Consider the following 27,220-nt stretch of genomic DNA (forward strand, 5'->3'; position numbering starts at 1 on the left):
GGATGAGCTGCAGAAGAAGTTGTCCTTTGACGACCCCATCAACATTCAGTTCACATCGGTACTTTAACTAACTGCATACTCTCTCTCTCTCTTCATTCTTCCTATTGGATCCTGCACTCACAGTTAATATTTTCTTGGTCATGGTATTCAACACATCTACACTGTGAGTGTTAAATTGTTTGTTGACATTGATCTGAATAACTCACAGTATTGAGTAATGATGCATGTCCCCTGTGCATGCCCCAGTTGACGTATTCAAATTAATTTGTATATGCATTGCTCTGTTTTTGCTATTTCTCTGACATACTTTTTTGTCTGTTGTCAGGGCACGAAGGGAAACCCCAAAGGTACCACCCTCTCCTACCACAACATCGTCAACAATGACAACTTTTTTGGCATGTGAGTGGGCTATGACTGGAGGTTGATGATTCCAGACAACGGGTTAGTTAGTCACTGGGGTAGATGTGCCAACCTGGCAGCTATGGAGAGTGAAAGGTATGGCAGAAATATCTACAGTGGGGGGAAAAAAGTATTTGATCCCCTGCTGATTTTGTACGTTTGCCCACTTACGTTTGCCCACTTAATGGTCAGTCTATAATTTTAATGGTAGGTTTATATGAACAGTGAGAGACAGAATAACAACCAAAAAATCCAGAAAAACGCATGTCAAAAATGTTATAAAATGATTTCCATTTTAATGAGGGAAATAAGTATTTGACCCCTCTGCAAAACATGACTTAGTACTTGGTGGCAAAACCCTTGTTGGCAATCACAGAGGTCAGACGTTTATTGTAGTTTGCCACCAGGTTTGCACACATCTCAGGAGGGATTTTGTCCCACTCCTCTTTGCAGATCTTCTCCAAGTCATTAAGGTTTCGAGGCTTACGTTTGGCAACTCAAACCTTCAGGGTCATTGTCATGCTGGAATACCCTTTCACGACCCATTTTCAATGCCCTGGCTGAGGGAAGGAGGTTCTCACCCAAGATTTGATAGTACATGGCCCCGTCAAATGATGCGGTGAAGTTGTCCTGTCCCCTTAGCAGAAAAGCACCCCCAAAGCATAATGTATCCACCTCCATGTTTGACGGTGGAGATGGTGTTCTTGGGGTCATAGGCAGCATTTCTCCTCCTCCAAACACGGCGAGTTGAGTTGATGCCAAAGAGCTCCATTTTGGTCTCATCTAACCACAACACTTTCACCAGTTGTCCTCTGAATCATTCAGATGTTCATTGGCAAACTTCAGACGGGCATGTGTATGTATTCTTGAGCAGGGGGACCTTGCGGGCGCTGCAGGATTTCAGTCCTTCACGGCGTAGTGTGTTTCCAATTGTTTTCTTGGTGACAATGGTCCCAGCTGCCTTGAGATCATTGACAAGATCCTCCCGTGTAGTTCTGGGCTGATTCCTCACCGTTCTCATGATCATTGCAACCCCACGAGGTGAGATCTTGCATGGAGCCCCAGGCCGAGGGATATTGACAGTTCTTTTGTGTTTCTTCCATTTGCGAATAATCGCACCAAATGTTGTCACCTTCTCACCAAGCTGCTTGGCGATGGTCTTGTAGCCCATTCCAGCGTTGTGTAGGTCTACAATCTTGTCCCTGACATCCTTGGAGAGCTCTTTGGTCTTGGCCATGGTGGAGAGTTTGGAATCTGATTGATTGATTGCTTCTGTGGACATGTGTCTTTTTTACAGGTAACAAGCTGCGGTTAGAAGCACTCCCTTTAAGAGTGTGCTCCTAATCTCAGCTCGTTACCTGTATAAAAGACACCTGGGAGCCAGAAATCTTTCTGATTGAGAGGGGGTCAAATACTTATTTCCCTCATTAAAATGCAAATCAATTTATAACATTTTTACATACGTTTTTCTGGATATTTTTGTTGTTATTCTGTCTCTCACTGTTCAAATAAACCTACCATTAAAATTATAGACTGATCCTTTCTTTATCAGTGGGCAAACGTACAAAATCAGCAGGGGATCAAACACTTTTTTCCCCCACTGTAAGTCCTGGTGGAAAACATGCATTCATTGTTATTGAGAAGTTTTCTGGGACAGTAAACCGTGGTGTAGGTTGTGTTTTGTGCCTCAATCAAGTTTTTCCACTCTTCCACCCCCCAGCTGTACCTTTGTCTACGGCAATCCTACTACGTACATCGACATGCTGGGCCAGCCTGACTTGGCCAAGTTCGACTTGTCGTCAGTGGAGGGAGGTAAGAGATCATGTTTAACTCCGGTCATTGTTTTCTGTTCTAATCATATTCGTGAAATCAGATGTATTGAACATTAGTTAGGATGGTGATTGGTTGGGATGAAATCCTGCATACTCGGTTGTCCTAGAGGACCGGTTTTGGAATCTTGGAATTGATGATAGCAAATGTATGTCTTAGATGACATATATGTGTTTGTTTCTGCATTTTAGGCATCATGGCTGGTTCCCTGTGTCCACCTGAAATAGTGAAAGTAATTTCTACCATGGGTTTTAAGGAACTCTTAGTGAGTAATGTTTTTCTTAAGTTAATTGATTACTTTAAGTTAATTGATTATTGGATATAAGTGATTGTCCAGAGAGTTTACTCACATGGTTTCCCTGGCCTGAGTCAGTCCCTGGTTAGCAAGGAAGGCTCAAAACGAGCTGTGAGCTGGCCCTTCAGGACCGTCACTGCAGGGCGCAGTTAATATATTTTTTCGTTAGAGGGAGACATTTTAATGCCAACTCTACTGCATGTGTTTGTTTTAGCCCAGCACTAACGCACATGCTTCTACTAATAAGCTACAGATTAAGATTTTGATTAGCTGAATCGGGTGTATTAGTGTTACGCTGGGACAAAAGCCTGCAAACCCTGTAGCTCCCCAGGAGTAAGGTTGGCTATCCCTATGATATTGTCTCTCTGTTAATGTCTTAATCTGTTAACGCACAGTAGTTGTAAATGGAATCAAGACAGACAAGGTTACATCTTTATTTCTTAGATGTTTATTGGATGTGAGTTGTTCACCTCCAAAAGTCGAAAAAATACATTTATGATGTTCAATATACATAAAAAAAGAAGAGTCAAATCTTAAGAGTTATGATACTCGCAGAGTTTGGTAAGTGTTTGATGCTTATAGACAATCCATTGACTTAGCAGTAAAAAGTATATTTTTTCAATGTCAATCAATTACTTTAAATGAAATGTAACACAGTGTGTCTGGATGTGTCCGCTAACAAATGAAGCATTGCCACAGCAGGGGGGATGGAAAAGGCAAAATATTTAGTATATTACTTATTTAGTCAAAGACATGACACCTCTCTCATATACATTTTGAACTGTACACCATTTCCCCCTGTGATAACAGATTTAAATGCATTGTAACCCTTTTAAACTTAATTCATGTAAGAATGAAGTATCTTTGTATCTCTAGGGAGATTGTCCTTTGTATGTATTCAGTCTTTAAACGAAAGATACTGCTGGTGAACTGGAGTCCTTTCTTTGTTCATGTCGTCTCTGACTGTTCCTTCTCAACTTTGACCTGCCATCGCTCTGTTGTCTCATAAACCCTTTCAGAAAAAGTCCTCAGCCGCCTGCGCTGTGATGTGTCGTTTACCTTTGGTCAGAGTTTGAGAGGGGTCACGCTACGTCGACGTCCGTTTTACGGAGAATTTCTCACAGGAGAAGCGAGACAGCGAGACATGACCAACCGAGTGACCCATAGAAAATAAAGGGAGATCTGGCCTGGAGCATTCCATTTAGGTATTTTTTGGGGTGGGGGGGGGGCTTGGGGAATTATGCAGGCCATTGCTGTGGCAGTAGGCGGCAGGGTCCTGAAAGGTGAAGGTGTAAAGCTGGCGTCAGGGAGAGCGAGACGAGGAGAGTCAACATGGCTGTTTGTCTGAGTGTTGGTTGTAGGATGCTTGACAAATTCCTCAGCCGTTGAAAAGAGAGTGGGATGAAAGAAAGGTGTGTGTTTGTATTGATAAAGGTTGTGTGTATGTTGTGTGTGTGGGTTGTGTGAATTCTTCCCCTTGTGTACTTGTGTTTTCTTGAGTCTCTGCTTCATGTAAGCCTTTTGGTTTTCTGTTTGTGTTTTTTGTGTGCATGTGTTTGTGTCATGTATCACTCCCTGTGTGTACATGTGAAATTGAGATTTGGCAGATAGTGAGATGGACAGTCTTGAAGTAGCAGTTAGAGTTGCTTTCTTTCTTTCTCTGCAGACGTACCGAGCCCGTCACCTGGACAGGCCTTTACCCTCAGGCAGCGTCTCCTGTAGAAAGACATAAACATCAGGAGCCAAGTCAAACAGTCTGCCCTCCTACGGGTCAACGCCATGACCGGGACACGCTGTTCTGGACAGGACACCAAGGCCAAGATGGAAAAAGAACAGCCAGGGGACAGACTCTGACGAGCAGACAGAGAGTTCTGAGGGAAGGAAGAGGGAAAGGGATGAAGAACGTCAAGCTAGGCAGGTCCCAAACCATCCCCCAACATTAAGTGCTACTGTATCAAGCCAAAGTCATGTTGTGTCCTACACACACAAATTCCCTCCTGCATATGAATACAAGCTGTGAGGAAAGCATTGAAGCCTGATAGGGACCAGCAAAAATGTGAAATGTGTATCACAATCAAAACCCTTTGTCAAGATGTACTTCGGTAAATTCATGACTTTAAACTCTCTCAAGTCTGATACTGAGAAACTCATAACCCGCTGGGCACACCACGTCATTTCAGTATGGATAATTGGGTAATATTTGGTTGAAACATTGATCAATAAGATTTCAACTTAGTGCATTCGGATAGTATTCAGACCCCTTCCCTTTTTCCACATTGTGTTACGTTACAGCCTTATTTTAAAATGTATTAAATAAAAAAATCCTCATCAATATACACACATTACCCCATAATGACAAAGCAAAAACAGTCCACCTGCGGTAAATTCAATTGATTGGACATGATTTGGAAAGGCACACACCTGTCTATATAAGAGCAAAAACCAAGCCATGAAGTCGAAGGAATTGTCCGAAGAGCTCCGAGACAGGATTGTGTAGAGGCACAGATCTTGGGAAGGGTACCAAAACATTTCCGCAGCATTGAAGGTCCACAAGAACACAATGGCATCCATCATTCTTAAATGGAAGAAGTTTGGAACCACCAAGAAGTTTGGAACCTCTTCCTAGTACTGCCTGCCTGGTGAAACTGATCAATTGGGGAGAAGGGCCTTGGTCAGGGAGGTGACAGAATCCGTGGTGCGAGAATCTGTCTCCGCACCACGTGCTCTCACCACTGGTGTCCCCCAGGGCTCAGTTCTAGGCCCTCTCCTATTCTCGCTTTACACCAAGTCATTTGGCTCTGTCATATCCTCACATGGTCTCTCCTATCATTGCTATGCAGACGACACACAATTAATCTTCTCCGGTTGACAACTCTACGGTTGACAACTCCATTGTGTCCTCCTCCCAGAGTGCTAAGAGCCTTGGCGTGACCCTGGACAACACCCTGTCGTTCTCCGCTAACATCAAGGCGGTGACCCGATCCTGTAGGTTGATGCTCTACAACATTTGCAGAGTACGACCCTGCCTCACACAGGAAGCGGCACAGGTCCTAATCCAGGCACTTGTCATCTCCCGTCTGGATTACTGCAACTCGCTGTTGGCGGGGCTCCATGCCTGTGCCATTAAACCCCTACAACTCATCTAGAACGCCGCAGCCCGTCTGGTGTTCAACCTTCCCAAGTTCTCTCACGCCACCCCGCTCCTCCGCACACTCCACTGGCTTCCAGTTGAAGCTCGCATCTGCTACAAGACCATGGTGCTTGCCTACGGAGCTGAGAGGGGAACGGCACCTCTGTACCTTCAGGCTCTGATCAGTCCCTACACCCAAAGAAGGGCACTGCGTTCATCCACCTCTGGCCTGCTCGCCTCCCTACCTCTGCGGAAGCACAGTTCCCGCTCAGCCCAGTCAAAACTGTTCGCTGCTCTGGCACCCCAATGGTGGAACAAGCTCCCTCACGACGCCAGGACAGCAGAGTCAATCACCACCTTCCGGAGACACCTGAAACCCCACCTCTTTAAGGAATACCTGGGATAGGATAAAGTAATCCTTCTACCCCCCCCCCCGCCCCAAAAGATAAAGATGTACTATTGTAAAGTGGTTGTTCCACTGGATATCATAAGGTGAATGCACCAATTTGTAAGTCGCTCTGGATAAGAGCGTCTGCTAAATGACGTAAATGTAAATGTAAATGTGACCAAAAACCCGATGGTCACTCTGACAGAGCTCCAGAGTTCCTCTTTGAAGATGGAATAACCTTCCAAAAGGACAACCATCTCTGCAGCACTAAACCAATCAGACCTTTATGGTAGAGTAGCCAGGTGGAAGCCACTCCTCAGTAAAAGGCACACGGCAGCATGCTTGGAGTTTGCCAGAAGAAACAAGATTCTCTGGTCTGATGAAACCAATGTTGAACTCTTTGGCCTGAATGCCAAGGGTCATGTCTGGAGGAAACATGGTGGTGGCAGCAACATGCTGTGGGGATGTTTTTCAACGGCAGGGAATGGGAGACTTTTCAGGATCAAGGGAAAGATGAACAGCGCAAAGTATGGACAGATCCTTGAGGAAAACCTGCTCCAGAGCGCTCCGACTGGGGCAAATGATTACCTTCCAACAGGACAACAACCCTAAGCACACAGCCAAGACAACGCAGGAGTGGCTTCGGGACGAGTCTCTAAATGTCCTTGAATGGCCCAGCCAGAGCCCGGACCTGAACCCAATCGAACATCTCTGGAGAGACCTGAAAATAGCTGTGCAGCGACGCTCCCCATCCAACCTGACAGAGCTTGAGAGGATCTGCAGAGAAGAATGGGAGAAACTCCCCAAATACAGGTGTGCCAAGCTTGTAGCGTTATACCCAAGAAGACTCGAGGCTGTAATCGCTGCCAAAGGTGCTTCAACAAAGTAGTGAGTAAAGGGTCTGAATACTTATATATAATGTGATATTTCAGTTACATATACATTTGCAAAAATGTCTAAACCTGTTTTTGCTTTGTCATTATGGGGTATTGTGTATAGGTTGATGAGGGAAAAAAATGATTTAATAAATTTTAGAACAAGGGGTCTGACTCACTCAAAAAAGGCAGCCAAATGTAAGTTGAATTTCTAAAAGCACAACCAAATTCCAAAAGAAAAACAATGTCTTATTTTTGGTTTAGTTGTCAATTCAAATGTCTATCACTGCGCTTTCAACCCATTAAAAGCACAGCAAAGTTCAAATGGTAATACAATGTCAGATATTAGGTTTATTTATACAACAGATTAATTTGTTATCATTGTGCTTAATTTTATAGCAGAACCAAATGACCTGGATTGCAGTTGAGATTACATTAAAAGTGCATATTGCAAGTGATCAATGGCAGTCAAGATTCTGAGCAGGTTATTACAGTAATTGTGAAGATTTCCACAGACCTGTGACGACCTACTGTACGCATGCTATCTTGAACATACATGCTTTATATGATTACATAAGAAGAAATGTATAGTTACAGTAACCTCAAATGTGGCCATGGATGTGTGACTCATTTTAAGGTTAAATTTTACATTAGTTTGTAAGATACTATTTACTGTATTACAAAAAGTAAAATTGAATTGTGTTTGGTTGACAACACAACCAAATATTAACATTTAAAGGTGATGTATCTACTGCTTGGAAAGTTCCATCTAAGCCACTGGCTTAATCCTATTCTTTAACTTTAATTTTTGGTTGCGTTGGAGACGTGAATCCAACATATCATTTGTTACCTTGTTGACAAGTTAATAGGTTATTTATTGTATTTCAAAAGTGTTATTGAATTGTACTGGTTGTCAACGCAACCAAACAACATTTGAAAGAGATTTATCTTCTGCTTGGATAGTTCCATCTGTGCCACTGATTTAGTATGGCTTTAATTCCAGTTTGTTGACAAATTAATAATTGATATGTTGGATTCAAACTTTCCAAGCATCTTTCCGATGCATCTCCTGCAAATGTTCATATTTGGTTGCGTTGACAACTAAATAAAATTCAGCATCACACAATTTTAAATCAGCAAGTGCCTGAAATCGTAAGTCTATTGTATTGTCTTTTTTTGGTTGAATTCGGGGTTGAATTTAAACAATAGCTGTTAGGGTTAGGGATGACTTTGCAAATGATATATATACCTAAATAGCATGATTGATGATATACAGTGCCTTCAGAAAGTATTCACACCTCTTGACTTTTCCACATTGTGTTGTCTTAGTGCCTGAATTTAAAATGTATTAAATAGCGATTTTTTGTCACTGGCCTAAACACAATACCCCCATAATTTCCAAGTGGAATTATGTTTTTCAAAGTATTCAACCCGTTTGTTATGGCAAGCCTAAATAAGTTCAGGAGTGAACATTTGCTTAATAAGTTGCATGCACTCTGTGTGCAATAATAGTGTTTAACATGATTTGTGGATGACTACCTCATCTCTGTACCCCACATATACAATTATCTGTTATGTCCCTTAGTCAAGCAGTGAATTTCAAACACAGATTCAACCACCAAGAACAGGGAGGTTTGCCAATGACTCGCAAAGAAGGGCACCTATTGGTAGATGGGTAAAAATGAAGAAAAAAAACAGATATTGCATATCCCTTAGTGAAGTTATTAATTACACTTTAGATGGTGTGTCAATACACACAGTCACTACAAAGACACAGGTGTCTTTCCTAACTCCGTTGCCGGAGAGGAAGGAAACCGCTCAGGGATTTCAACAATGGTGAATTTAAAACAGTTACAGAGTTTAATGGCTGTGAGAGGAGAAAACTGAGGATGGCTCAACAACATTGTAGTTACTCTACAATACTAACCTAATTGACAGATTTAAAATAAGGAAGCTTGTACAGAATAAAACATTCCAAAACATGAATCCTGTTTGCAATAAGTAAAGTACAGTAATACTGCAAAAAATGTGGCAAAACAATATATTTATGTCCTGAATACAAAGTGTTATGTTTGGGGCAAACCCAACACAACACATTACTGAGTACCACTCTCCATATTTTCAAGAATAGTGGTGGCTGCATCATGTTATGGGTAATGCTTGTAATTGTTAAGGACTGGGGAGTTTTTCAGGATAAAAATAAACAGAATGGAGCTAAGCACAGGCATCCTAGAGAAAAACTCAGTCTGCCTTCCACCAGGCACTGGGAGATTAATTCACCTTTTAGCAGGACAATAACCTAAAACCTAAGGCCCACTCTGGAGTTGCTTACCAAGAAGACAGTGAATGTTCCTGAGTGGCCGAGATACAGTTTTGACTTAAATCTACTTGAATAATCTATGGCAAGACCTGAAAATGGTTGTCTAGCAATGATCAACAACTAATTTGACAGAGCTTGATTTTTTTTAAACATAATGGGCAAATGTTGCACAATCCAGGTGTGGAAAGCTCTTAGAGACTTACCCAGAAAGACTCAGCTGTAATTGCTGCCAAAGATGCTTCTACAAAGTATTGACTCGGGGGTGTGAATACTTGTATAAATAAGATATTTCTGCGTTTCATATTCAATAAATTAGCAAACATTTTCTACAAACATGTTTTCACTTTGTTATTATGGGGTATTACGTATAGATGTCTGAGAAAAAAAATGTGATTTAATCCATTTTGAATTCAGGCTGTAACACAACAAAATCAAGGGTTATACTTTCTCAAGGCACTGAGGTATGATCACATTTCATTTGCTCTGTTAAACCTACCCTTTGGAATGGCTTTTTCTCCCCAATTTCGTGATACGATCTTGTCTCATCGCTGCAAGGACTAGGGAGAGGCAAAGGTCGAGAGTCATACGTCCTCTGAAACATGACCTGCCAAGCCGCGCTGCTTCTTCACACACTGCTCTCTTAACCCCGGAAGCCAGCTGCACCAATGTGTCGGCGAAAACACCATCCAACTGACAACCAAGTTCAGCTTGCAGGCACCCGGCCGCCACAAGGAGTCGCTAGAGCACGATGAGCCAAGGAAATCCCCCCGGCAAGCACAACCTTGCCAATTGTGCACCGCCCTATGGGGCTTCCGGTCACGGCCGGCTGTGACACAGCCTGGGATCAAACCCGAGGCTGTAGTGGCACATCAGCACTGTGATGCAGTGCCTTAGACCGCTGCTCCACTCGGGGCTGGTCAAATACATTTTATTTTTAAGTGGAGCTCTCAACTATCATTCTCACAATAGCACATTGGTAATAGTCAGTGAAAATATCATAGCTGGGCTGTGCTTGGTTAAAACCCTGGATGGGAGACCATAGGGTAGCTGTAGATAAATCAATTATCCAGGAGGTGCTGCCCAGCCCATAGTTTTTTTCTGATAGTGGATATAACGTTGAAGATCTGACATGGTTTTACAGGTACAAATTCAACATATTTTATAGGGTTTTCTATGTTGAAATTTGGTTAACATGATGACAATCCTGTGCTTGAAATTTCACCCTCAAAACAACAGTTTAGGTTGAAGACCTTTTTCAAATCCAATGTATTTTCCACATGAATTCCACTACACAATAGGATGACAAATGACATTGAAACAACGTTGATTCAACCAGTTTGTGTCCAGTGGGAAGCTTGCTAGCTTCAGCTCATAAATTCACTTAACTGAGGTTTAACTTGCCTATTTGTGGACTAGTTTTGTAATTTGTCGAGTCATCGCCAGTCAGATTACCTGTTTTAATGGCGCGTGCCCTTCTTGGCTCTCTTTGTCTTGACTTTGCAGCTGCTGAAGGCAGAGCTGTCTCTTATCTGCTTTCCTCTCTGTGAGGATGGAGATGCACAGAGCGCATCAGGGCGCTGGCGGCTAGAGTCCATCCACCTAGTGGGGGTAAACAGAGAGAATTAGACACAGGGTCTTGGAAAAGGAGGGGACATTGTGTGGTACAATATGGCTACCACGTTTGGCTTGTTAGCCAGGTTAAATATGAGCTCCTTACTTGCGCAGAGGGGCAAGCGTGCAGGTGCAGCTCCAGGGGTTGTTGGAGAGCGTGAGGTTGGTGATAGTGGTGAACTCCAGGCTGTTGGGGAGGGACTTGAGCTTGTTGTTGTCCAGGTGCAGAGACTTGATGGCCGTCACTCCGTTGAATGCAGCGTCAGAGAACTAGAGGCAGAGATACAGACACAGTATAAGAGGCTTTTTAGTTTCATTAGAAGAGATAGACTTTGACAAGATATTCAAAACATAACCAAGAACAGTCTTGTCCTTCAAATCCAAAAGTAATTCATTGCATGTATAATAGCTTCCCGCAGCTCATTTGACATTCCTGAATTCAACTATTGAAGTCCCTAAAATCAACCAATATATCAGGTAATCTCCCCTTTCATTTAGCAGATGCTTTTCTCCAAAGCGGCTTACAGTAGTGAGTGCATACATTTTCGTACTGGCCCCCATGGGAATCGAACCCACAACACCTGTCTTGTAAACGCCATGCTCTACCAACTGAGACACTCTCACAGGGCATTGAGGTCACACCAGGCCTGCTGATAGATGAATGTAGAATTTGTTCTACCCTTGCAATTAGACCTCATCTTTAATATCTGTCAGAGGGCAGACCGAGATGTTTGGTAGAGGGAATCCTTTTAATTTTTTTTACAGCAGAGTCACTCTGTCATGAAAGCCTCCACTTATAACTGGTTCCTGCAGCGTTGCTTATGTAAACTTGACTGTCTCACCCCTCTCTTCTCCTAAACTTCATATGCGTTTGTGAGGCCGCTAAAAACTTCACAGAGGTGCAAGATGAACTGATGCTCACCATGTCAAGTTTGGCTCTTAGCCTTCTAGCAGGAGGAGAGAGGGAAGGAAGGAGGTCCGGGGGCAGCTGTGAGAGGAGGGTGGGCTTTGCTTTGAGGGGGATGAGTTATGTATGTCTATAAGAGATGAAGCTATTGATTGAGGCGTCTTTTTGGAAATTTCCACTGCGGAGGTTCGCGAGCACCGAGGTGGATGTTTGTGGTAATTTGAGGCAATGGAAGATGGATGACTTCCAGCATGGCCAGGTTGCTCTCTCTCTCTCTCTCTCTCTCTCTCTCTCTCTCTCTCTCTCTCTCTCTCTCTCTCTCTCTCTCTCTCTCTCTCTTGCTCTCTCTCTCTCTCTCTCTCTTTCTCTCTCTCTTTCTCTCTCTCTCTCTTTCTCTCTCTCTCTCGCTCTCGCTCTCCCACTCTCTCTCTCTCTCTCTTTCTCTCTCGCTCTCGCTCTCACTCTCACTCTCACTCTCACTCTCTCAGCCACTCCTCTGCCAGGAAGGCTTGCAAAGGGCCCAATTGTCCATTCAACTGAGGGGCGATGTACAAGCTAAAAATTCCTGTCCTTCATGGGCCACGGAACACCCTGCCTCTATTTACCTCTCTCCTAAACCTTACTGACCTGTCTGCAGGATCCTCGTGCTGAGGGCAAAAAATGCACAAAGCTGAAAAAAACACGTGTGTAAGAATTAGGCTGGGACATGCTTGGATATGGCCAAGCAAAAACAAAACACCTTAAAAATAACCATGTTCTCCGCCACCCCGAAACCTCGACATCTCCCGCTGCTTTCCCCTCACTCTAACTCACAGGTATACAGTCTGCCAGAGAGATGTCTTCATACTGTAGCATGGATACTGTACACTGAAATATTAGATTCCCTTCTAGTATTGAATAAACTTTGAGTTTGGAATGTATGCAGCAAGGTAGTCCCTCCATCAGTATATGGAGTTATAACGGGCAGTGTGTTCATTGGGAATTAGGCAGAAAAGCTCTTATCTGAGTCTCTCTCGAGGCTTTCTCATCTCTCCACTCAGGCCTTGATTGGGGTCGGTCAGCCGAGGGAGATAGCGATCCTGCAACCTTGTTACATTTTACATTGTTACGCTATGAGTTACTAGGTGAAGGGTTGGCTGTGTTATCTCTAGATAGGAAACACTTTTTCAGTGCTACCTGGACTGTGCCTGCTGTTGTTCCATGAACTCTTTAACTTTGGGGTGTCTGTATGATAGTTCAAACCTCTCTGCCATAGACTGGAGCGATTATAGGGGACATCTATGCATCACTCTATTTGTACATAATGACTCCCCAAAGGATGGAAACTAGCCAGAGCTTAAAAGCCTCTTCAGACTGCACCATTTAAGTGTAATGAGGCAGTCCCCCACCTCAAACACCAACGTGAACCTCAGGAATGATCAAACACTGCGTCAACACCGCCCCCTCACTGTATGGTCAATGATGTCTTGGGCTATCCGTATGCGCCTTGGGGAACCCCTGTGTGACGGTGTGTTTGGGTTAACAGTACATGCTGAATAGTGTGGTCCATACCAGCGGTTTGTTATGATGCTACTAGGTGATTGTTTGGAATCTCCCAGTTGGGAAGATGTATGTGCTGCCCATATCATTCCCATGTATTTCCTTAATGTAAAGAGCAGGGACCTCAGCCCTCCAACTCCACTTCCTGTCCTCACTAAGCTAGATTGGACATGAATCCAATTTTCAACACCAACTGTCCACCAACTAACTACATATGGGAATGGAGCTACACAATAGTAAAACACCAATGCTCTCTACCACTGTGCAAAACTCCAGACCCACACAATCTCAGATGCAGAGTAAACTAAAATGAAAACTAATTAAGAAAAATATATTTTGTAAACTGATAGAAAATAATTAACCCATTTGAAAAATGAACACTATACTGAAACTGTTTGCCTCCAAAAAAAAAAGTTAAATAAAACCATCATGAATTATGTTACATTTGAGTTTTTTTTGTAGATCTAATGGGGTTTTCAAGCTACTGAATCTAGCGGGTAAACATGGCTAGGAGATGGTGATGTTACAAATAGGCCTAGCTTGTGCATCACTATCCCTAGCTAACCGGGAAAAAAATCTGCTAGGTAGTTAACTTGATTGTTCTTACATGTACTACAAAAGTTAAAAAGCATTCGATTGGTGTAAATATGGGTGAGAGAGTTCCCTTTCACCATATTTTTTGCACCAGTCTCAGCGCTATTCCTTTTAAATCTAGGGCTCTATTCAACGCTTCAGCGTTAGAGATTCTGCGATTGAAATTTTAAGGTAATTTCCGATTGAGCTGACATATGCAGAGTTTACCATGAATGGTGTCTCCGCTAAAGTGGAAACATTGCCTTTAAATTTTAATCACGCTGTAAAGCTGATCTTATGTAATGTGGATTTAACAGAACCCCTAATCTATGACCTGACCCATCACCTTACGTATTACTGCCCCCCCAGTTGCAAGATGTGACCCCGCCCCCAAATACAAAAATACAAAAATAAACTATACAAATGTAGCCTCCCAGGCAATGCTTTCTGTCCAACACGGCAACTAAATAATATAAAAACTATATAGAAATATTTTTACTAAATAAAAACTAACAAATCAGGTCTGAAAACTAACTGAAACTAAACTGGTTTCAAATAAAAATCGAAAAATGAAATAAATAACACAAAACTATAATAACCTTGACTTTTGAAAGATGCTCTCTTTTCACCACACCATACCCCGAGCGGAGCAATCAGGATCAAAGAACACAATCAACCGTTTTTTTTTTGTGTTTTTATTTTCCAACCGGGAGTCATGCTGAGACCAAGTCTCTTTCTGAGATGAGCCCTGCATACACATCAATACACATCAAAAACATCAATATACACATTAATAATACACATCAATATACACATCAATACACTAAAAGCAAAACACAACCATAGAAAATAAACACATTGTTCAGTAAAAAGGTCTTCAATCAGCCTTTTGAATTGCCCTAGAGGCACCAATTCATCCAATTTTAGAGATCCTTGGAGAGCAAGGTGCAAAGAAACTTAAAGCAGATCGACCTAACTCAGCGGAGATCAAAGGGATCTCCGGGTCTGGTATCTCGTACCAGATAACAATGAAGTAAGGTACGGCGGAAGTTTATGCAGGAGGCTTTATAAAGAAAGAGTGCAATGCATCGATCTACAAGATTTTAAAGAGGGCCAGCCTACTTTCTGATACAGAGTATAGTGATGTGTACGGAACCTATTGCCTGTAATGAAGTGTAGTGTGCTATGATAAACTGCGCCCAATGGCTTCAATACAGTAGCAGCTACATTCATATAGACAATATCCCCATAGTTTATAACCAGTATGAATGTTGACTGAATTATTTGTTTTGTGCTATTTAATGAAAAGCATGACCTATTCGTATAAAATAAGCCCATTTTAATTCTTAACTACTGTAACCCATCAACATGCTTTTTGAAAGATAGCTTTTCATCAATCCAGATGCCCAGATATTTATAAGCAGGGACATGATCAATGAGGGCACCATCCAATGTACATATGCAAACATTTTATTTCACTTTTTTTTATTTCACCTTTATTTAAGCAGGTAGGCAAGTTGAGAACAAGTTCTCATTTACAATTGCGACCTGGCCAAGATAAAGCAAAGCAGTTCGACACATACAACAACAGAGTTACACATGAAGTAAAACAAACTTACAGTCAATAATACAGTAGAAAAGCCTATATACAATGTGAGCAAATGAGGTGAGATAAGGCAGGTAAAGGCAAAAAAGGCCATGGTGGCAAAGTAAATACAATATAGCAAGTAAAACACTGGAATGGTAGATTTGTAGTGGAAGAAAGTGCAAAGTAGAAACAGAAATAATGGGGTGCAAAGGAGCACAATAAATAAATAAATAAATACAGTAGGGGAAGAGGTAGTTGTTTGGGCTAAATTATAGATGGGCTATGTAGGTGCAGTGATCTGTGAGCTGCTCTGACAGATGGTGCTTAAAGCTAGTGAGGGAGATAAGTGTTTCGAGTTTCAGAGATTTTTGTAGTTCGTTCCAGTCATTGGCAGCAGAGAACTGGAAGGAGAGACGGCCAAATGAGGAATTGGCTTTGGGGGTGACCAGAGAGATATACCTGCTGGAGCGCGTGCTACAGGTGGGTGCTGCTATGGTGACCAGTGAGCTGAGATAAGGGGGACTTTACCTAGCAGGGTCTTGTAGATGACCTGGAACCAGTGGGTTTGGCGATGAGTATGAAGCGAGGGACAGCCAACGAGAGCGTACAGGTCACAGTGGTGGGTAGTATATGGGGCTTTGGTGACAAAACGGATGGCACTGTGATAGACTGCATCCAGTTTATTGAGTAGGGTATTGGAGGTTATTTTGTAAATGACATCGCCGAAGTCGAGGATCAGTAGGATAGTCAGTTTTACGAGGGTATGTTTGGCAGCATGAGTGAAGGATGCTTTGTTGCGAAATAGGAACCCAATTCTAGATTTGACTTTGGATTGGAGATGTTTGATGTGAGTCTGGAAGGAGAGCTTACAGTCTAACCAGACACCTAGGTATTTGTAGTTGTCCACATATTCTAAGTCAGAACCGTCCAGAGTAGTGATGCTGGACGGGCAGGCAGGTGCAGGCAGCGATCGGTTGAAGAGCATGCATTTAGTTTTACTTGTATTTAAGAGCAGTTGGAGGCCACGGAAGGAGAGTTGTATGGCATTGAAGCTCGTCTGGAGGGTTGTTAACACCGTGTCCAAAGAAGGGCCAGAAGTATACAGAATGGTGTCGTCTGCGTAGAGATGGATCAGAGACTCACCAGCAGCAAGAGCGACATCATTGATGTATACAGAGAAAAGAGTTGGCCCAAGAATTGAACCCTGTGGCACCCCCATAGAGACTACCAGAGGCCCGGACAACAGGCCATCCGATTTGACACATTGAACTCTATCAGATAAGTAGTTAGTGAACCAGGCGAGGCAATCGTTTGAGAAACCAAGGCTATTGAGTCTGCCGATGAGGATGTGGTGATTGACAGAGTCGAAAGCCTTGGCCAGGTCAATGAATACGGCAGCACAGTATTGTTTCTTATCGATGGTGGTTACGATATCGTTTAGGACCTTGAGCGTGGCTGAGGTGCACCCATGACCAGCTCTGAAACCAGATTGCATAGCGGAGAAGGTGCGGTGGGATTCGAAATGGTGTAATGCCCTGGCCATAGAGAGAGTTTTTTGTTCTCTATTTTTGGTTAGGCCAGGGTGTGACATGGGTGGGCGTTCTAGGTTTCTTTTTCTATGTTGGTAGTTTTTTTTGTTTCGGCCGTGTATGGCTCTCTATCAGGAACAGGTGTAGATCGTTGTTGCTGATTGAGAGTCATACATAGGCAGCCTGTTTTTTCTTTGGGGTTTGTGGGTGAATATTTTCTGTTTAGAGTTTGATCCTGACAGAACTGTTGCTGGTCGTTCTTTTGGTTTCTTTTTTGTATAGTGTTCATTCGGTCATTAAAACCTTTCAAGATGTACACATCCTCCGCTGCACCTTGGTCTCATTTCAACGACAGCCGTTACAGATTCACCCACCAACAATGGACCAAGCAGCGTGAGAGGAAGGAGCAGAAGGTTTAGGATTATTGGCAGTGGGAGGAATTACTGGACGGAAAGGGACCATGGGCTCAAGCTGGGGAGTATCGCCGCCCGCAGTGGGAGATCGAGGCAGCGAAAGCTGAGAGGCGGTGGTATGAGGCAAGGGAGCGCAACAGGCACGAGAGGCAGCCCCCCCCCAAAAAAATTGGGGGGGGGGGCACACGGGGAGTGTGGCAGAGCCAGGATCGAATTCTGGGCCAACTCCCCGTGCTTACCGGAAGCGTCGTGGTACTGGTCAGGCACCGTGTTATGCGGTAGAGCGCACGGTGTCTCCAGTGCGCGCTCATAGCCCGGTGCTCTACATCCCAGCCCCCCGCAAGTGCCATGCTAGAGTGGGCATCGAGCCAGGACGGGTTGTGCAGGCCGTGCGCTCTAGACCTCCAGTGCGTCTTCAGGACCCGGTCTATCCTGTGCCTGCGCCCAGAGCCAGGCCTCTTGCATGTCTCCCCAGCCTGGTGAGTAATGTGCCTACGCCCAGAGCCAGGCCTCCTGCATGTCTCCCCAGCCGGGGGAATCCTGTGCCTGCGCCCAGAGCCAGGCCTCCTGCATGTCTCCCCAGCCTGGTGAGTCCTGTGTCTACGCCCAGAGCCAGGCCTCCTGCATGTCTCCCCAGCCGGGGGAATCCTGTGCCTGCGCCCAGAACCAGGCCTCCTGCATGTCTTCCCAGCCTGGTGAGTCCTGTGCCTGCGCCCAGAGCCAGGCCTCCTGCATGTCTCCCCAGCCGGGGGAATCCTGTGCCTGCGCTCAGAACCAGGCCTCCTGCATGTCTTCCCAGCCTGGTGAGTCCTGTGCCTGCGCCCAGAGCCAGGCCTCCTGCAGGTCTTCCCAGCCTGGTAAGTCCTGTGCCTGCGCCCAGAGCCAGGCCTCCTGCATGTCTCCCCAGCCGGGGAATCCTGTGCCTGCGCCCAGAGCCAGGCCTCCTGCATGTCTCCCCAGCCTGGTGAGTCCTGTGTCTACGCCCAGAGCCAGGCCTCCTGCATGTCTCCCCAGCCGGGGGAATCCTGTGCCTGCGCTCAGAACCAGGCCTCCTGCATGTCTTCCCAGCCTGGTGAGTCCTGTGCCTGCGCCCAGAGCCAGGCCTCCTGCAGGTCTTCCCAGCCTGGTAAGTCCTGTGCCTGCGCCCAGAGCCAGGCCTCCTGCATGTCTCCCCAGCCGGGGTAATCCTGTGCCTGCGCCCAGAGCCAGGCCTCCTGCATGTCTCCCCAGCCTGGTGAGTCCTGTGTCTACGCCCAGAGCCAGGCCTCCTGCATGTCTCCCCAGCCGGGGGAATCCTGTGCCTGCGCCCAGAGCCAGGCCTCCTGCATGTCTCCCCAGCCTGGTGAGTCCTGTGTCTACGCCCAGAGCCAGGCCTCCTGCATGTCTCCCCAGCCGGGGGAATCCTGTGCCTGCGCTCAGAACCAGGCCTCCTGCATGTCTTCCCAGCCTGGTGAGTCCTGTGCCTGCGCCCAGAGCCAGGCCTCCTGCAGGTCTTCCCAGCCTGGTAAGTCCTGTGCCTGCGCCCAGAGCCAGGCCTCCTGCATGTCTCCCCAGCCGGGGTAATCCTGTGCCTGCGCCCAGAGCCAGGCCTCCTGCATGTCTCCCCAGCCTGGTGAGTCCTGTGTCTACGCCCAGAGCCAGGCCTCCTGCATGTCTCCCCAGCCGGGGGAATCCTGTGCCTGCGCCCAGAGCCAGGCCTCCTGCATGTCTCCCCAGCCTGGTGAGTCCTGTGTCTACGCCCAGAGCCAGGCCTCCTGCATGTCTCCCCAGCCGGGGGAATCCTGTGCCTGCGCTCAGAACCAGGCCTCCTGCATGTCTTCCCAGCCTGGTGAGTCCTGTGCCTGCGCCCAGAGCCAGGCCTCCTGCAGGTCTTCCCAGCCTGGTAAGTCCTGTGCCTGCGCCCAGAGCCAGGCCTCCTGCATGTCTCCCCAGCCGGGGTAATCCTGTGCCTGCGCCCAGAGCCAGGCCTCCTGCATGTCTCCCCAGCCTGGTGAGTCCTGTGTCTACGCCCAGAGCCAGGCCTCCTGCATGTCTCCCCAGCCGGGGGAATCCTGTGCCTGCGCCCAGAACCAGGCCTCCTGCATGTCTTCCCAGCCTGGTGAGTCCTGTGCCTGCGCCCAGAGCCAGGCCTCCTGCATGTCTCCCCAGCCGGGGGAATCCTGTGCCTGCGCTCAGAACCAGGCCTCCTGCATGTCTTCCCAGCCTGGTGAGTCCTGTGCCTGCGCCCAGAGCCAGGCCTCCTGCAGGTCTTCCCAGCCTGGTAAGTCCTGTGCCTGCGCCCAGAGCCAGGCCTCCTGCATGTCTCCCCAGCCTGGTGAGTCCTGTGCTTACGCCCAGAGCCAGGCCTCCTGCATGTCTCCCCAGCCGGGGGAATCCTGTGCCTGCGCCCAGAACCAGGCCCCCTGCATGTCTTCCCAGCCTGGTGAGTCCTGTGCCTGCGCCCAGAGCCAGGCCTCCTGCATGTCTCCCCAGCCTGGTGAATCCTTGGCCAGAGCCGCCAGAGCCGCCTGCCAGTCCGGAGCCGCCAGAGCCGCCCGCCAGTCCGGAGCCACCAGAGCCGCCCGCCTGTCCGGAGCCACCAGAGCCGCCTGCCTGTCCGGAGCCGCCAGAGCTGCCCGCCTGTCCGGAGCCGCCAGGGCCGCCCGCCTGTCCGGAGCCGCTATGGTCGCCCGCCTGTCCGGAGCCGCCAGGGTTGCCCGCCAGCCGGGCACAGCCAGGGTCGGCCGCCAGTCCTCCGGCGCAGCCATGGACGCCACCTAAGTGGGCTAAGCCAAGGGTGGAGCGGGGTCCACGTCCCGCACCAGAGCCGCCACCGTAGGAAGGCCCATCCGGACCCTCCCCTTTAGAGTCACGTTTTGCGGCCGGAGTCCGCACCTTTGGGGGGCCATAGAGAGGGTTTTTTTGTTCTCTATTTTTGGTTAGGCCAGGGTGTGACATAGGTGGGCATTCTAGGTTTCTTTTTCTATGTTGGTGGTTTTCTTTGTTTCGGCCGTGTATGGCTCTCAATCAGGAACAGGTGTAGATCGTTGTTGCTGATTGAGAGTCATACATAGGCAGCCTGTTTTTTCTTTGGGGTTTGTGGGTGAATGTTTTCTGTTTAGAGTTTGTTCCTGACAGAACTGTTGCTGGTCGTTCTTTTGGTTTCTTTTTTGTATAGTGTTCATTCGGTCATTAAACCTTTCACGATGAACACACCCTCCGCTGCACCTTGGTCTCATTTCAACGACAACCGTTACAAATGGTTGGTAATCTGTTTGTTGACTTGGCTTTCGAAGACCTTAGAAAGGCAGGGTAGGATAGATATAGGTCTGTAGCAGTTTTGGTCAAGAGTGTCCCCTCCTTTGAAGAGGGGGATGACAGCAGCTGCTTTCCAATCTTTTGGAATCTCAGACGACATGAAAGAGAGGTTGAACAGGCTAGTAATAGGGGTTGCAACAATTTCGGCAGATAATTTTAGAAAGAAAGGGTCCAGATTGTCTAGCCCGGCTGATTTGTAGGGGTCCAGATTTTGCAGCTCTTTCAGAACATCAGCTGACTGGATTTGGGAGAAGGAGAAATGGGGAAGGCTTGGGCGAATATCTGTGGGGGTGCAGTGCTGTTGACCGCGGTAGGGGTAGCCAGGTGGAAAGCATGGCCAGCCGTAGAAAAATGCTTATTGAAATTCTCAATTATAGTGGATTTATCGGAGGTGACAGAGTTTCCTATCCTCAGTGCAGTGGGCAGCTGGGAGGAGGTGTTCTTATTCTCCATGGACTTTACAGTGTCCCAGAACTTTTTTGAGTTTGTGTTGCAGGAAGCAAATTTCAGCTTGAAAAAGATAGCCTTGGCTTTTCTAACTGCCTGTGTATATTGGTTTCTAACTTCCCTGAAAGTTGTATATCACGTGGGCTATTCGATGCTAATGCAGAACGCCACAGGATGTTTTTGTGTTGGTTAAGGGCAGTCAGGTCTGGAGAGAACCAAGGGCTATATCTGTTCCTGGTTCTAAATTTCTTGAATGGGGCATGCTTATTTAAGATGGTGAGGAAGGCATTTAATAAAAATAACCAGGTCAGATACATTTTTATGTGGTTTGGAGAATAACATATATACTTGGTTTACCTGCATTAAGTACCAATTTCAGTTCAACAAAGGCTTTCTACAAAGCAATGAAGGCAGATTGAAGCTCCGAAAAAAGAGGCTGGTCAACCGTGGATGCAATAGCACACACATCAATGTCATCTGTATACAGGTTTATGTTAATTGTTTTTGCAGATATACCAACATTGTTTATATAGACAGTAAGAATACAAGACCTAAAATTGATCCCTCTGGGATACCTTTTGTAATATCAAGGAAACCTGACTTGACATCATCAGAAAAAACACAGGACCAGGACGTGTGCTCTGGGCATGTGCTGACCAACTGGCAGGTGTCTTCACTGACATTTTCAACATGTCCCTGATTGAGTCTGTAATACCAACATGTTTCAAGCAGACCACCATAGTCCCTGTGCCCAAGAACACAAAGGCAACCTGCCTAAAGGACTACAGACCCGTAGCACTCACGTCCATAGCCATGAAGTGCTTTGAAAGATTGGTAATGGTTCACATCAACACCATTATCCCAGAAACCCTAGACCCACTCCAATTTGCATACCGCCCAAACAGATCCACAGATGATGCAATCTCTATTGCACTCCACACTGCCCTTTCCCACCTGGACAAAAAGAACACTTATGTAAGAATGCTATTCATTGACTACAGCTCAGCATTCAACACCATAGTACCCTCGAAGCTCATCACTAAGCTAAGGATCCTGGGACTAAACACCTCCCTCTGCAACTGGATCCTGGACTTCCTGACGGGCTGCCCCCAAGTGGTGAGGGTAGGTAGCAACACATCTGCCTCGCTGATCCTCAACACTGGCGCTCCACATGGGTGCGTGCTCAGTCCCCTCCTGTACTCCCTGTTCACCCATGACTGCATGGCCAGGCACAACTCCAACACCATCATTAAGTTTGCAGATGACACAACAGTGGTAGGCCTGATCACCGACAACGACGAGACAGCCTATAGGGAGGAGGTCAGAGACCTGGCCGGGTGCTGCCAGAATAACAACCTATCCCTCAACGTAACCAAGACTAAGGAGATGATTATGGACTACAGGAAAAGGAGGACCGAGCACGCCCCCATTCTCATCAATGGGGCTGTAGTGGAGCAGGTTGAGAGCTTCAAGTTCCTTGGTGTCCACATCAACAACAAACTAGAATGGTCCAAGCACACCAAGACAGTCGTGAAGAGAGCACGACAAAGCCTATTCCCCCTCAGGAAACTTAAAAGATTTGGCAAGAGTCCTGAGATCCTCAAAAGGTTCTACAGCTGCAAAATCGAGAGCATCCTGACTGGTTGCATCACTGCCTGGTACGGCAATTGCTCGGCCTCTGACCACAAGGCACTACAGAGGGTAGTGCGTATGGCCCAGTACATCACTGGGGCTAAGCTGCCTGCCATCCAGGACCTCTCCACCAGGCGATGTCAGAGGAAGGCCCTAAAAATTGTCAAAGACCCCAGCTACCCCAGTCATAGACTGTTCTCTCTAATACCGCATGGCAAGCGGCACCAGAGTGCCAAGTCTAGGACAAAAAGGCTTCTCAACAGTTTTTACCCCCAAGCCACAAGACTCCTGAACAGGTAATCAAATGGCTACCCGGACTATTTGCATTGTATGCCCCCCCCAACCCCACCCAAACCCTCTTTTTACGCTGCTGCTACTCTCTGTTTATCATATATGCATAGTCACTTTAACTATACATTCATGTACATACTACCTCAATTGGGCCGACCAACCAGTGCTCCCGCACATTGGCTAACCGGGCTATCTGCATTGTGTCTTGCCACCCCCCACCCACCAACCCCTCTTTTACACTACTGCTACTCTCTGTTCATCATATATGCATAGTCACTTTAACCATATCTACATGTACATACTACCTCAATCAGCCTGACTAACCGGTGTCTGTATGTAGCCTAGCTACTTTTATAGCCTCACTACTGTATATAGCCTGTCTTTTTACTGTTGTTTTATTTCTTTACTTGCCCATTGTTCACTTAACACCTTTTTTGCGCTATTGGTTAGAGCCTGTAAGTAAGCATTTCACTGTATTCGGCGCACGTGACAAATAAACTTTGATTTGATTAATGATTCAAAAAAGTTTGCTAGACAAGACAATTTTGAGATGGGGCAATAATTATTTTGGTCGGAGGGGTCACCACCTTTGTGCAGAGGGAGCACATGGGCCGCCTTCCAAACCCTCGGGAAAGCACCCACGATAATCGTCAGTTTAAAAATATGTCAGTAGCTAGGTTTCCATCCAATTTGCGACCGATTTTCATGCGAATATTCAAAAATGTGCATAAAACAATATGCACATTTTCCCACCTTAAATTCCCATGTACCGAATGAAAAATGGGGTTCCATCACATTTTCAACTGCACTGATGGATTTGTCACAAAAACTGTTGCGTTATATAGCAAATGTACCCAGTCTGGTCTTGGCACATGCGCTGTAGCCAACAGCTCACAGATACAGTGAGTTCAGGGGCGACAGATAGCCTAATGGCTAAAGCGTTGGGCCAGTAACCGAAAGGTTGCTGGATTGAATCCCCGAGCTGACAAGTTAAAAATCTGTCGTTCTGCCCCTGAACAAGGCAGTTAATCCACTGTTCCCCGGTAGGCCGTCAATGTAAATAAGAATTTGTTAACTGACTTGCCTAGTTTAAAATATATATATATAAAAACGTGCGGGTACGCAACCTAAGAGAGATTACTATGGATAAAAGCAATATTATTTCTATCTGTCAAACGGCAACCAAGCATCGATCATCTTGTCACCAGATTTAAGACCCTTGATATTTCACCACAATTTATTTCATCTGTAGCCTAAATAAACTGCTAACTTTTTTTTTTTACTTAACCTTTATTTAACTCGGCAAGTCGGTTAAGAACAAATTCTTATTTACAATGATGGCCTACACCGGCCAAACCTGGACGACGCTGGCCCAATTGTGGACTCCCAATCACGGCCGGTTGTGATACAGCCTGGATTTGAACCAGGGTGTCTGTAGAGACGGCTCTAGTACTGACATGCAGTGCCTTACAGCTACGCCACTTGGGAGCCCCTTTCACGATTTCGTAGTGGGAAGACCACACAATATATCATTGCGTGACTTCAAATTGACTTTGATATGATGGTTATTATATTAATATTTGCACATAAAGGCGTTTCCACCACCATTTATAGCATAATTAATTTTACAGACAAAAAGATCCCACCATGTCGAACGAATTGTACCGGCATTTCATATTTCCAATAGCCCAGTTGTGACTTTTTTCATGCACCAGGTAATTCATCCACATGAAATGGTTGGATGGAAATCTGGTTAATGACTCCGCAATCAGGGAAGCAGAAAAAAAAAGATTTCAAGCAAGGCATCTACAGTACAGTGGCACATCACAAGTAGAACGTTTTTCAACAACCAGACACAGAGATCCCGCTGGTCTCATCCTGACCACGTGTGGCCTGCTTTCTTCCCATATGGGTGGATAAGTCATCATAAGTATTTTATTACCATACAATGAGACAGATGGGGTGAAAGCACAACAACCAAAGCATAAAAAATTGTCTCCGTATTCCACACTCTCGTAAACCTGAAAGGTCAGTCAAAATATGAGGAATGGCAGAGATCGGCTAAACCACCTCCCATTACCACCTGCCCTTGGCCTACAGTATGTGACCACAGAACTGGGAGAAGAGAAACAACTTTTGACTACTGGAAAATGGGGAGTTGACCAGTGTCAAGCCAGAATGTACATGTACATAAGCAAATGAAATATGGCAAGCCAAAACCAAAACAAACAAACAACAAGCCTCCCTAATCCACAGGGCTGCTAGAATTTTTAGGACAAGAACACAGCTTTTAATATCTACCGAATGGCTCATGGTGCCTCTAATCGTTGAGACCTGTGTTGCATGAAATTAAACTTGCAATGCTCTCTCATAGTAATGGAATCCTATACTGCTTCTACGCCATCCTACTATTGCATTGCCCTACTCTTAAACCAGGGCTGCCCACCCCTCTTCCTGGAGATCTACCGTCCTGTGGGTTTTCAGTCCAACCCTAATTTAACACAACTGATTCTACTAATTAGCTGCCTGTCAACAAGACCTTAACTAGCCTGTCAACAAGACCTTAACTATCTGAATCAGATTTGCTAAATTAGGGTTGGACTGAAAACCTACAGGACAGTAGATCTCCAGGAAGAGGGTTGGGCAGCCCTGTCTTAAACTCTCAATTGCCAAACTCTTACCCTTCCCAACTCAATAAGCTCTTTGTGCAGCCATAAAACTACCCCCCTCCCCTTAAACAATATGAGACTGACCTTTTCCAGCCCCATGCCATCCAGGTGCAGCTTCTCCATGTAGCGTCCGAAGCTCTGGAAGGCGTTGTCGGGGATGCTCCTCAGGGGGTTCTTGGCCAGGCTCAGTTCCTCCACCACTCTCAGCTTGCTCATGGCCAGGCCAGGATAGGTGGACAGCCTGTTCCTGTCCAGGTGCAGGATGGCCAGGTTCTCCACGTCATCCAGAGAGCCCGGCTGCAGCGAGTTCATCTCATTGCCACTCATGTGCAGCCAGCGCAGGTCTTTGGCTCCGGCGAAGGTGCCTGGCTTGATGTCACGCAGCTTGTTGTCGTTGAGCTGCAGTATGAACAGGTTGATCATGGGTGAGAAGATTCCCTTGGGCAGGTCGCTGATACGGTTGCCATCCAGGTAGAGGTAAGTGAGCTCGGTGAGGTCCTCAAAGGCACCTGGCTTGATGCTGGTGATCTCGTTGTTGGACAGGTAGAGGTAGATTAGCTTCTTGAGTCCCTTGAAGGCCTGGCCGCCAATCTCATGGAGCTGGCAGTGCTGCATGTGCAACGAGATGAGACCCTTGCTGCTGGCGAAGGAGCCGGTGGGCAGGCTGCCCAGGTTGTTCCTTTGCAGGTTGAGCAGACGGGTGGCCTCGGACACCTGCGGGATCTTCTTCAGCCCCACGTTGTCACAGATGACATGCTGCAGGTCCCCATGGCAGTGACACTGAGCCGGGCACTGGCTGGGGGCGCCCCAAACAGCCGGGCCGAGGACCAGCAGGCAAGTCCCCACCAACAGGAAGCTCACACACGGCATACTGACGCCACTACTCTGCTCAGTCTCTCCACTTTGTCTGTCTTCTGTCTTCTTGAGAGCTTCTTCTTACTGCTTGACAGGCACTCTAAGCTAGAAATTCCTCCAGAAAGCTTCAGGAAGACAGAAAGAGAGAGCAGAAGGATTCAGAGAGGGAAGGCAAGAGGTGAGATGGTGTGAAAGAGGGGCAGAGTGAGAGTGCACGTGACTGAGAGAGGAGGGCAGTGCAAAAAAGATTCACTCCGGGCTTTGAGAGGAGGACGGCACGGCAGTCAACAGAACACAGTACTATTTATAACATTTATTTAAGGGAAAAAACTGAGAAGGGCTTGCCAGGGTGTTACGTGGAGACCGCGGGGCTGCAAGAGGAAGTCAAGTGTCTTTGACAGTTTAACCCTGCACATGCAGGAGGACAGGTCGGGATCTTCCATTGACCATAGTCAGTAAATTTTACTAACTTCTGGTTAAACTTTGTAAAAAGCTTTCAGATCTTCTGCATGAGACATTTAAGCAAATAGTTTGTGTGTGTGCATAATTTTCTGTTGCTTGTTATGTTTAGCACGCAAATGATCTCTAGTTAATGCTTGGTCATTTTAATAATATAAGCAGAACAATTGTGT

General features: G+C 46.2%; 1 protein-coding gene across 2 annotated transcripts; it reads right to left on the reverse strand.

Moving 5' to 3' along the window:
• Positions 1 to 2,956: 2,956 nt before the first annotated feature.
• Positions 2,957 to 26,878, reverse strand: LOC106589269 (chondroadherin). Of its 2 annotated transcripts, none has more exons than XM_014179003.2 (4): positions 25,818 to 26,878; positions 10,955 to 11,118; positions 10,690 to 10,836; positions 2,957 to 4,395 (listed from the first exon to the last, which is right to left on the reverse strand). In XM_014179003.2, the coding sequence occupies exons 1-3, from the start codon at positions 26,601 to 26,603 to the stop codon at positions 10,695 to 10,697; spliced, it is 1,092 nt and encodes a 363-aa protein (XP_014034478.1). In that variant the 5' UTR covers positions 26,604 to 26,878; the 3' UTR covers positions 2,957 to 4,395; positions 10,690 to 10,694. The 2 variants fall into 2 exon arrangements, with proteins under 2 accessions (XP_014034478.1, XP_014034477.1); XM_014179002.2 differs by having other exon boundaries at positions 2,957 to 4,240; positions 25,818 to 26,877.
• Positions 26,879 to 27,220: the final 342 nt, after the last annotated feature.

This window comes from Salmo salar, chromosome ssa28 (genome assembly GCF_905237065.1).
Source record: "Salmo salar chromosome ssa28, Ssal_v3.1, whole genome shotgun sequence".
NCBI classification, from domain to species: Eukaryota; Metazoa; Chordata; class Actinopteri; order Salmoniformes; family Salmonidae; genus Salmo; species Salmo salar.

What these genes read in the sequence shown, in the direction of transcription:
- LOC106589269 (XM_014179003.2), bottom strand. Translation starts at nt 26,603, where the DNA reads ATGCCGTGTGTGAGCTTCCTGTTGGTGGGGACTTGCCTGCTGGTCCTC. An exon ending in ATGGCATGGGGCTGGAAAAG is followed by an intron (nt 11,119 to 25,817) that starts GTCAGTCTCATA and finishes CTCTGCCTCTAG; the next exon opens with TTCTCTGACGCTGCATTCAA. An exon ending in ACGCTTGCCCCTCTGCGCAA is followed by an intron (nt 10,837 to 10,954) that starts GTAAGGAGCTCA and finishes TACCCCCACTAG; the next exon opens with GTGGATGGACTCTAGCCGCC.